Raw genomic sequence first — 12,056 nt, forward strand, 5'->3', positions numbered from 1 at the left:
TGGCTCTGGCTGGCTCTGTCAGCATTATGATAACTCACAGGCAGGGGGCGCTCTATCATGGCTCTGGCTGGCTCTGTCAGCATTATGATAACTCACACGCAGGGGGCGCGCTATCATGGCTCTGGCTGACTCTGTCACAGTGTGTCACATACCATGGCTGCTGGGTGTTGATTTTGTGAACTTCTGACCAATAAGTGCCCCCCGCTGCCTGTGAGTTCTGATACCATCCATTATGCCAGAGAGACAGACACAGTGCCATGTAGTCTATTCACAGACACCCCCAAAGCTCACCTGTGTTGAAGCCTTGAAGGCACCGGCAGCCCCCCGATTGGATCTGCTTCCCCTCTATTCCTGCTACTGGACATCATCAGATGAGCTCAGCTCCTCTCTCTGCCCGTCGCCTCCACCGGCCTCACAGCCTCTCTCTGCCCGTCGCCTCCACCGGCCTCACAGCCTCTCTCTGCCCGTCGCCTCCACCGGCCTCACAGCCTCTCTCTGCCCGTCGCCTCCACCGGCCTCACAGCCTCTCTCTGCCCGTCGCCTCCACCGGCCTCACAGCCTCTCTCTGCCCATCGCCTCCACCGGCCTCACAGCCTCTCTCTGCCCATCGCCTCCACCGGCCTCACAGCCTCTCTCTGCCCATCGCCTCCACCGGCCTCACAGCCTCTCTCTGCCCATCGCCTCCACCGGCCTCACAGCCTCTCTCTGCCCATCGCCTCCACCGGCCTCACAGCCTCTCTCTGCCCATCGCCTCCACCGGCCTCACAGCCTCTCTCTGCCCATCGCCTCCACCGGCCTCACAGCCTCTCTCTGCCCGGCGCCTCCACCGGCCTCACAGCCTCTCTCTGCCCGTCGCCTCCGCCCGCCTCACAGATCTCACTCTCCGAGCCCCGGCTACTACTGGGTGGGGAGCGGAGGGAAATTACTCTGCCGGGGAAGGCAAGGAGATAAGCAGGCAGGCGGCTGGCCGGGATTTGAGCCAAGAAGAACATTTGAGCGGAGCTGAATGGGCATGTGCCGGAAACTGAACAGTCCATCCGCTCCGATCAGCACATCATCATCAGAAAGGGACACAGATAATGGAAAGAATACACCCCCCTAAGCTAGTAGGAGCGGGGGTGTATAATTCAGAAAATTGCCCCAGCTCCCGTTGAAGTCAAATCCGGGGAAAAAACCGGGGACAGACTTGGTCTGGGGACAGTGTCCTCAATCCAGGCACTGTACCCTGAAACCGGGGACATCTGGTCACCCTATTGTAGGGGGGCCCACGCTGCTACCCGTGAATTGGGGCCCAGATGAAGGCTTTGCAGAGTGCACAGAGGACACGGGAGGCTGTATTCCCGCGCTAGCCACCTGAGCGGGGGCGGGGCCGGGAGCTCCACTGATGCTCTGACCCCGCCCCCGTGCAGCCTGAATGCTCGGAACAGAGCGGCTGTAGTGAAAGCCAGTGATCGGAGTGGGAGCGTCACTGGAGCTCCCTGCCCCACCCCCTCTATACTGGCTGGGGAATACAGAGGTCCGGGGGCGGGCCTGAAGCTCCACTGACGCTCCCACTCCGATCACTGGCTCTCACTACAGCCGCTCTGTTCCAAGCATACAGGCTGCACGGGGGCGGGGTCAGAGTGTCAGTGGAGCTCCCGGCCCCGCCCCCTCTCAGCTGGCTAGCGCGAGAATACAGCCTCCCGTGTCCTCTGTGCACTCTGCAAAGCCTTCATCGGGGCCCCAATTCACAGGTAACGGGGCCCCCCTACAAAGCATCAGTGGAGCTCCCGGCTGTTGTAGTGAGAGCAGAGAATGGAAGCCCCGCCCACACACCTCTAAATGTATGTAGTGTGTTTGGCTGCCCAGGTATGTCCTTACACCCATAAAATGCCTGACTGCTTAAACCCTGAGATGTGTTATTCAACTGTCAAGCTGTGCGTTGCTGAAAGTTCTCTGACCATCACCTGCAAAATGTCTGCAGTCTCTGATTGTCTCCCGCAGTATGTCCGCAGTCTCTGATTGTCTCCTGCAGTATGTCCGCAGTCTCTGATTGTCTCCCGCAGTATGTCCCCAGTCTCTGATTGTCTCCTGCAGTATGTCCCCAGTCTCTGATTGTCTCCCGCAGTATGTCCCCAGTCTCTGATTGTCTCCCGCAGTATGTCCCCAGTCTCTGATTGTCTCCTGCAGTATGTCCCCAGTCTCTGATTGTCTCCTGCAGTATGTCCCCAGTCTCTGGTTTTCATTAACCTGTAGCAACCAATCAGCGAACAGTAGTGATCTGCTTTCTCTAGCAGCCAATCACTAAGTGGTATAATGATGTGCGTTAACCTCTAGCAACCAATCAGCAAACAGAAATCATGTGTTGTAACCTCTAGCAACCAGCCAGTGAGCAGTAAGGATAGGCTGTAACCTCTGGCAAACAATTGCAATCGCTGCGTGATCTGCTGCAGTAAACTATTTTGAGTCTACCTGCTATTTTTTGTATGTCTCAGAATGGAGGAGTGGGGGGGGGGCCCAAAGAAAATGTTTGCCTAGGGCTCAATCAAAATTAAAGATGGCACCGACACCGGATAGAGATGGTGTGCTTATTCCCGGATAGAGAATGAAAGCGTCCAGCTAAGTAAAACGGGGGGATGGCTGAATCTCCCCATTCTGCCTAGCAACAAGTGACACTGATCTCTGCTTCCTGTGATTGGAGCAGAGATCAGTGTTCACTAACACAAAGCCCAGCCCCCCACAGTTAGTAACACGCCCCTAGGACACACTTAACCCCTACATGGCCACCCCCTGGTTAACCCCTTCACTGCCAGTGTAATTTACACAGGAATCAGTGCATTTATATAGCACTGATTGCTGTGTAATGGAAATTTGTAGGTTCTGTATATAATTGTATTCTATTTTATATGTATTGCACGATGCCCTCACTGTGCACACGGCACTAATAATGTTTTCAGTACATGTTTTGCATTCTTTCGAGTCCTGATTAGAATTAGCCTGCCTATGTAACGCCCCTTGTTACCATAAACGTACAATTGTAATATTAATGTGATACCTACATATTAATGTGTATAAAAACCTTCAAATGGGTCATAATAAAGGAGAACGGTTATTTGGAAAGATGCTGAGCGTATCTTTTGTGTCTGTTCCCTACTGCAGTAGTTATTAATTTGGAACCACTAATCAATATGAGGATAGGAGTTGCCTATCATCAAAATATCCATTTCAGGTGGCGAAGCCAGCCCAGCAGGGGTTATCAGGTGACCCTGAGTATCCGAAACGAGGAGCTTGAGACGATCCGGGAATTTCTGATAATCAGCCGGCTGAGGGAAGCCTTTTGCTTACATTTGAGTTATCAGACTTCCTTGATCGGTAAGGCATTTTCGGGACAAAGGGAACCTATTTTACTCCCCTTAATCGAACTGTATTGATTGGTGGTTATATGTTATGTTGTCACTGTCTACTGTCCATTGGAGTGTTATAGAGAAAGGGAAGAATAGTGCTGTTCACAGGTATATGTAGTACATTTGCTAGATAAAGTAGTTTAGAGGCAAGAGGGTATAGGCACACGTAGAGAAGACTGGCCAGTCATTATGGGCATTAAATTAAGTAAGGGAATGACGGGTAAGAGACCCTCAAAAATGCCCAGCGCAAGAGGAGCGCTATATATGAACCGAAGGTGCGGTTCCTCCTATACTGAGCCCCTAGATTAATGGTTAAAGTGGACAGGGATCCACAAAGGGTAACTGGGTTACCACCAAAGTCCACAGGGACAAAGACTCATGCAGAGTATACAGCTAGAGAAACAGCTATTTATGTGAGCAGGATGGATCAAGAGTAACATTAACACTAGACGGAAAGGGACTTTTTGATGTTAAGTTGTGGGATGAATTTGGGGTCAGGCACAACAACTAGTAAAGTCAAGAAACAGTAATGAGAGTTAAAACAGAATCCTTTATATGTTGTCAGAGAGGGAAGATGGGATGAGCACTATGGCTGCCCGTCTGATCATAGAAGGTACAGTATGTGAAGAATGGTATTACAATACATTGGATGCAAAGGATATCAGAACAAAATAAAGAAAGCAGAAATTTAAGCAAGGAAGTATTAAAAAGCGTTAAAATAAAGTGAGAGAATGATAGGCATGTGTTGTGTACAAATGGGAATAATGTAAGCGATTTTAGAGATATATTTGAGTATATTTGTGAATGCTGGAACCTTTAGTTCGCTCGCTTGTGTCATGTACGCAGATGTGACCCCCTCCTTTGTGCTCTCCTGAAAGAATGTAGCTGGGATGAGAGGTTGGTGATAAGCTGGAGGGACACCATGCCAATTTCAGTTTTTTAGACAAAACATTTATAACAAAATGTGCCGGGTTAACGAATCTAATGATAAACAATGTGATCACAATTATTTTTGAATCTGTTTTCCAAACATGGTAAAATGAAGGTTACAAATTAACCATGTCTTACACAATTTGAATATCCTTTGATAGTGGAAACAGTGCATTAAAAAAAAAGAAAAAAAGAAAGAGAAATTGAGTAAAATGAAGTAATATGTCCCCCTTTAAGGACATTTATCTGTGCATATATATTGGTGTGTGATATTGAAATGATCATATGAGTATTAATTTCTAATATGAGATTAACAATTTTATTAATAAATATAGATATATTGAAACTGGTTTAGACAACCTTTGGTTGGAAATGAAATCCAGGTTAATGGGGAAATTGGTAAAAATGGAATTAGTTTAGATTAAGATAACAATTTTGTAATTTTACATTTATTGAGTGGAAAGAAAAAAAGATTAAGATGAGGTTGTTAATTTGAATACAGCTGCAATAATGTTTAACAAAGCCAAGATGGATGGGATACATAAGGAAGTTTTTCAGAAATGAAATCTTAAAGTCTGATAATAACTTGATGTGCAGTCCATGATGTGAGAGTAATAATAACATTTAAATATAACAGACTCATCACATCAAGTCCACACACCCTGTTAGGACAGATGCTGCCTGCAGCCAGTTGTTTTATAGTTTTTGATGGCCGAGTGCTTTCTGGTCCATCATACATATTGTTGGTCCTTTTGTTTTTATGTATTTTTATTTTTGAAATTCAAAGCAGAATGTGTGGATTGTGAAATGATGTGCCCCTTTTCCTTGTAAGTGCAGTGGGTATAAGGCCCCTTTCACAAGGGACGTATCAGTAATGATCCGCCCCGTGATGATCCGCTCGCTCAGCGGGGATCGCTCCGTTGTCCCCGCTGAGCCAGCAGCGGACAGGGCGGTCTCTGCACACTGTGCAGGGACCGCCCTGTCAGCTCTCCGCTCTCCTCTATGAGGGACCGTCTGTCCGTGTTCATCCGATCTGCTCTGCAGACGGATAGAAAAATAGGATTTTCCTCCGTCTGCAGAATCGGACAGTAGCGGAGGCGGACGAAATCTGGTGTCTGCGGATGTTCATCCCCCGACACCCGCTATCCCATAGGAATGAATATATGTCCGTATTTCAAACGGATGGATGAAATATGGACATATCGTCCGCATGTGTGAAAGGGGCCTAAGTAGAAGAATATTTTGGATTTATGGACATCTCTGCATGACTGCAGGGTATTCTTATCATTTATTATAATATTGCCAGGAAAAAGTTGTCTTTTTGAAACATGAAACTGGAGTTCTTACACAAACAGCATAATAGAAAACAAGCCTTTGTTATATTTATGCAAGCCGGACCCAGTAATGAAGGTTCACTCCAATGTATCAGAGCTGTAGCTTTATGCAAAGTTGCTATTAGACAAAGTTACAGATATTATTTTGGTTGAATATTTAATTTTTAATGGTCTGACATTCTGCACAGCAAATATATAGCTAAGTGTTTGTCTAATGAAAGGTTCAAAATATGAATTTGTTTTGTGTGTTTATATGCAAATCTAACAATGAAAAATGTGTACATTTGAATCCAGCCACCTTATTGCCTCTTTTGGAGGAGGCCGGAGACAAAGAAAAAGCACATGTGTTACATTGATGACGTGGGAATCAGCTGCTGTGAGCCCCGTGCAGGACACACTCCCCGGAGACCCGAGTATTTACTTTTTTGTAGTGTTATTCCTGGTTTTATACAGAGGATGAAGTTTATCACCCAGAAGGATTCTCTGTATTCAGAGTCATTGGATCCTTTTTCCCCAGCTCAGAGCTATAAAAAAAGAGTATATATTTCTATAGATAGTCGAGATATAGAGAGCTTTTGGTTCCATTTGAAGGGCCAGAAGTTTGTTTTTACTTCGGCGGGTAAACCAATCAAGCATGCCAAGTTAATTTGATCGGCTGTTTTCAGCCTTCCAGCTTCTTGCTGAGGTAGCCATACTAACAGTAAAACTCACATATGGAAGCAGACCAGGCGACTCTAAGGATGCTGCATTTACAGCCCCGGACACTTGCTGGGTCTGTGCAACTCACAGATTCCACCCGAGTTCTGGCCCAGTATAGCTGGGATTAATAATTCAACTTTAAGGACCCCAGAACGAGAAGCACAAGTGGTCCACAGAGGGCAACTTCTTACGAAACAAGACTTTGGAAAAGGTGATCATTTATGTCTGCCAGACACTCTTTTCCCTCCAGCTTGACACATGGACCGTGTCATCAGTCACAAGTAGTTATGGCTGCCTTAGTATATGAGCGTGGGATAGAGCCAGGGTTCACCACATACCACTTCTTGTTTTACCTGTTACCAAAGGTGTTACCAAAAGCTGAACATCCCTTCCAGAGATAACAAAAAGATCTATCCAGATGCCCAAGTCAGGATCTTATGAGTATGTATTTTGTTTGTATGGACATGTTTTCTGGATGTCCAGTGGCAAATGCTACTGCAACGGCCACAGTAAGAAGTGTTATCAGAAATAGTTTGTAAGTGCAGAGTGCAGAATCTACAGAGAGTAAGGCTGCTTTCACACTGCAGCGGGAGCGGCGTCGGCGGTAAAGTGCCGCTATTTTTAGCGGCGCTTTACCGTCGTTTTAGCGGCGGTGTGCGGGCGCTAGTGGGGTGGTTTTAACCCCCGCTAGCGGCCGAAAAGGGGTTAAACCCGCCCGCAAAGCCCTGCTGCAGCGGCGCTTTGCCGGCGGTATTGCCGCGGTGTCCCATTGATTTCAATGGGTAGGAGCGGTATAGGAGCGGTGAATACACCGCTCCTTCACCGCTGCAAAGATGCGGCTAGCAGGACTTTTTTCACCGTCCTGCCAGCGCATCGCTCCAGTGTGAAAGCCCTCCGGCTTTCACACTGGAGTTAAAGGGGCCGTTTTTTTTCAGGCGTTACACAGGCGCTATTTTTAGCGCTGTAACGCCTGAATACCGCCCCAGTGTGAAAGCAGCCTAACAGAGGAAATCATTTTTATAGGAGAGTCCTTACTAGAAGTTTTGAGGTTTTATTTTTACACCCCCTACTGTCTACAATGTAGCGGACAAAGTAGAGTAAGAAACTAGAAAACTTTTGCCTGAATGTTTTATTATATTTTATCAAGCCCCTAAGGGGGATGTTGGACTCCCCAGGAACGTTTCTGGCTTCTTCTGGTGTGCACACATGAGCTGCATTATGGTGGCGGTGGATCTGGATTCTTAGGGGACTGCAGGAGCCCCATTCCAATAACAGAGACATCTAGTGGCTAAGGAAGAGTTCACAAATGAATGATGTTATACTGAAGGCTCTTTTTTTTCTGGTGTTTTGGTGAGTGCATCCCCAAAGGGGGATCGTTTGAACCACGAGTGGTGAATCGTTTGGTGGAAGCTGCTTTCTATTAATCACAATAAGAACTGTCTAATCACTATATAAATCCTGTATAATAATAATTTTTAAATGTATTGGATCGATTGTTTGTGGATCCCATTTTCAATTTTTATATCTTAGTAAAGTTTCATGTATGGATATGTGTTTAGTGAAATGAGGCCCCAATATGTATGGTGTTATTCTAAAACAGTTTTAATATGAAACATTGTGAGGTCCGGAAGTACTCGGATGATTATTCAGCCATTATTGTCTCCATAGACAATGACATTGTGGGGTATATAAGGCTTCCTTATGACGTGTGTAACACGAAATGCTTAGAGGCTGTGTGTCCGTCTTTCACTGATGTCATATCCGGTCTTGCTGGTTTCCAACCCCTGGGATTGGAAACTCACGCCAAGGCTGACCGGACTGTGTACATACTCACTCTAAGCTCTACATGTTGGTGCTGGCACATAGCACATCTAAAATGTAAGTGGCACTCTCACTCACCTACCTGTATTTATTTTTTGAAAAGCTCGTTGTGCTATGATCCTTTATATTTTGGCGCAAAGGCTGAGTGGGTGGAAAGCCAACACAGCCCATCCCCACGTAGAGACACCAGTACAACTGTGAAGCATGGTGGTGGGTAGGGATGAGCTTCGTGTTCGAGTCGAACGTACGTTCGACTCGAACATTGGCTGTTCGTCCATTCGGCGAAATCCGAACTCTTGGTCCGTTCGCGTCAAAATTCGTGTGGCGCGCACGGCCCACAATGCACTGCGATGGCGCAGTGCATTGCTGGCTCATGATTGGCCAAGCATGCACTGTGACCCTGCATGCTTGGCCAATCGCAGCGCCAGCAGTGAGGAGAGCCATGATTGGCCACAGGCAGGATGCCTGTGGCCAATCATAGCTCAGGCTGTGTAGTGCACGCCCCACACTATATAAGGCCGCCTTTGAGGCGGCCTCGTGTAGTGTGTTGGCATCTGAAGCAGTGGGTGTTCTGTGTTTTTGGCTGATTTCCTATCTTGCTCTTGTGTAGTGGTTATTGTCTGTGCCCTGACCGCAGTATACACCACTATATTCACCTCACCTATATAGCTAGTGATCTATCTTTAATAATAGAGCTTGCAGTCAGTAGTGTTAGGATAGTGCGTGCTGTCTGCGTGCTCTGTACCCAGTACATACCGCTATAATCCACCTACATAGCTCTTCTCTATTTGAGCCCAATTGCCATCTGCAGGAGTTATTGGAAGTTGTGTGTGCCTCCAGCACAGCACAGTATACATCTGTATATACCCCTTTATCTCTGCTGTTTTCTGGTTATTGTCTGCGTGCCCTGACCGCAGTATTCACCATGATATTCACCTCAGCCTAAGGCCCAATTTTTCTGCCCCTGTTTAACAGGGACGTTTAAGTACAATTTTTGATGCAATGCTTTGCAGCAGGGCTAATTCCTGCAATAAAACTAGAGTGTATGGCAGAGGTTGCAGTGTGATGGCACCAGCACCAGTGCCTAAGGCCCACTTTTTCTGCCCCTGTTTAACAGGGACATGTAATTACAATTCTTGATATAATATTTCACAGCAGGGCCCGTTCCTGTGCCCACCCAGAGTAACTGTGAGGACTTATAGTGTTGTGGCACCAGCACCACAACCACCAAAGGTCAATTTTTCTACCACTGTTCAGCAATGGCATGTAATTACAATTCTTGATATAATCGTTCACAGCAGGGCACTCCACCACCCACCAAGGGTCACTTTGAGGGCTTACAATGTTGTGGCAAAACCAACACCTTGTTCCACCATTTCTGCAGAGCATATAGGGCAGGCCCCTACTTTCAAACATCCAATTTACAAACGTCTCCTACTTGCAAACGGAAGGAGACAACAGCAAGTGAGATGAAAAAAGATGGACGACAAAACAAATTATACAGGGGTGATAACCCTTCCCTATGTTTTCCAAAAAGCTTAAAAATAGTTTTTTTGACTGGAGCTACACTTTAAAAATTTACCAGTTGAAAATTACAAACAGATTCAACTTAACACAAACCTACACAGTCCCTGTCTTGTTTGCACCGCCTGTATACTGCTGTTCTGAGTATATAGGGCCTGGGGGCCACACGCATTTCCTTTTTTTAATATGGGTACGGGGTTCCCCTTAATATCCGTACAAGACCCAAAGGGGCTGGTAATGGGCAGGGAGGGCTACCCATTCCATTTTTCTCAATGATTTTCATCCATATTGCAGGAACCAGATATAACATTAAAACCGCAAGCAGTTTTAAATGGTGTTATTTCCGTTTAATGTCATTTTGTGCAGGGACTGTTCTAAACACGGGAAACACGTGGCACTTCACAGGCATACTACAGACACCCCCCAGGCACCATATTTAAAGGAATATTTCACTTTTTTTTTCCACTTTAATCGTCATTAAAATCAGTGCTCCCGCCAAAACGAACGTTTTTAAAACTTTTTTTTGCATTGACCCATGTCCCCTGGGGCAGGAGGCAGGTCCCCAAACCCTTTTTAGGACAGTATCTTGCATATTAGCTGTTAAAATTAGCACTTTTAATTTCGAACGTTCGAGTCCCATAGACTTCAATGGGGTTCTAACGTTCGTAACGAACGTGGGGTCCGTTCGAAAGTTCTGGTGCGAACCGAACCGGGGGGTGTTCGGCTCATCCCTAGTGGTGGGTATCATGGTGTGATTAGGCTTTTCATTGACAGAGAAAGCGTTAGGTGAGTGTTGAGGGTGGAAGAGATGGAGCCAAATACAGGAAGAGGTTTGTTCAGTCTACTAGAGGGTCACCTTCCAGCAAGACAATAGATATAAAGACACAACCCGAGCTGCACTCCTCAACCTGAATGTCCAGCAGCGCTACATCTTTCCTTTGTAACAGTCGAGCAAACATTCTAAATATAAGATCGTTCTGATATGATGAGTTATAGGAATGATGTATATTACCTGTATCAGATGAGGATCCAGATGCTTCATCGTCCTACAAAACACAGAGATGACCAATCATTACATCAGCAGGATTTGTGTCTCGTTATTTATCATTCCACACAAAGATCCCACATTAAATGATAAGTTCATCTTTTCGGACAGAATTTCACTTTTCAGAATAAATAGAAACGTTTTCCAATGTCATTCCTGGCCCCGCCCCCGATGTGCTCGTCTCTCACTTACCTCATTCACGGAACCTTTCTAATGTCGTTATGTGTTTGACACATTATTATTATTTTTTTGCTTCCATCACTTCCTGTAGATCATGTGACATTCATGAACCTTTGAGATCACCCACAGAGGAGGGCGTGATGGGGGGGCATGTTCACCACTCAGGGCCACGCCTTCCTAATTACAATACCACCTTCCACCCACTTCCTGTACAATCTGATTGTACAATCCCCTTTAGATCTCCCATCAGCAGTGTAGTGCAAGGGTCTGCCTGATTGGATACAAATTGAATGGATTGGTCAGGTGGGTCCACCTATTCCAAAGTTCTGGTAAATTGAAAAGGAAATTATACAGAGATTGTCCAATCAGATTGCATAGTGTATGACCATCTTTATACAAGTACATAGGAGGAAAGAGACACTCAGTTGTCGGGCCCCATTCACATCTCTAAGTAGCGAAGACTCACATTCCTCCATGCGTTTTTTTGGGCATTTTGGAGTGTTTCTACTCATCATGCATAGGGCAGCCCTACACGCAACAATCGCCCCAGAACTTTTTTTTTTTTTTAGAGTGGCGTGTGATCTGTTTTTTAGCGCACTTTTTAGTGCGTTTGCAGCGCCTTTCTGAAACACAAGCCAAAGGGGTGTGTGGAAATGCACAGATGTGAATGGAGCCTCGTTGTTCTTGTGCAAACGCACCAATTTCACTTTTAGGCCCCATTCACACCCAGTGTAGAGGGAACGCACTTTTTGACACAAATAGGGCAGTCTGTTGATTTCAATGAGCTGCTCTACACGTGGCAAAGTAGCTCATGGGACATTTTGGCGTGATGCGAGTTGCACTTTTTTATTTTGCATTTTGTTGCATTTGTCACTCGTTTCATGTGGCAGAATGTGCGTTTTCTTCTGTGTTCAGTGTGCCGTCAACAATTAATGACAATGAAAGCGCAACTAGTAATTTTAAGTGTATAAAAAGGTGCCCATAATCTGTATGATGTCCTTTAGATTTACCAAAACTTTATAATAGGAGGACACACCATCTATCCAATCACTTTGTATCCAATCAGGCGGGCTTTTGCACTGCATAATTGATGGTAGATCTAAAGGAGATTCTACAATCAGATTGTATAGTGTATGGTGA

General features: G+C 45.9%; 2 protein-coding genes across 3 annotated transcripts in view; both read right to left on the reverse strand.

The window, feature by feature from the left end:
- Positions 1-12,056, reverse strand: part of LOC143925142 (protein mono-ADP-ribosyltransferase PARP14-like) — a 391,904-nt gene that overhangs the window by 117,093 nt on the left and 262,755 nt on the right. The window lies entirely within an intron of this gene.
- The window catches only part of LOC143925192 (uncharacterized), a 54,764-nt gene that overhangs the window by 24,991 nt on the left and 17,717 nt on the right, over positions 1-12,056 (reverse strand). Inside the window, exon 3 of the mRNA XM_077449792.1 lies at positions 10,704-10,737. Coding sequence (XP_077305918.1) covers positions 10,704-10,737 — 34 coding nt within the window. The remainder of the gene's footprint in view (positions 1-10,703; positions 10,738-12,056) is intronic.

The sequence above is a fragment of the Lithobates pipiens genome, unplaced genomic scaffold (genome assembly GCF_037356315.1).
Source record: "Lithobates pipiens isolate NorthernLeopardFrog02 unplaced genomic scaffold, aLitPip1_a1.2 Scaffold_22, whole genome shotgun sequence".
In the NCBI taxonomy this organism is placed as follows: Eukaryota; Metazoa; Chordata; class Amphibia; order Anura; family Ranidae; genus Lithobates; species Lithobates pipiens.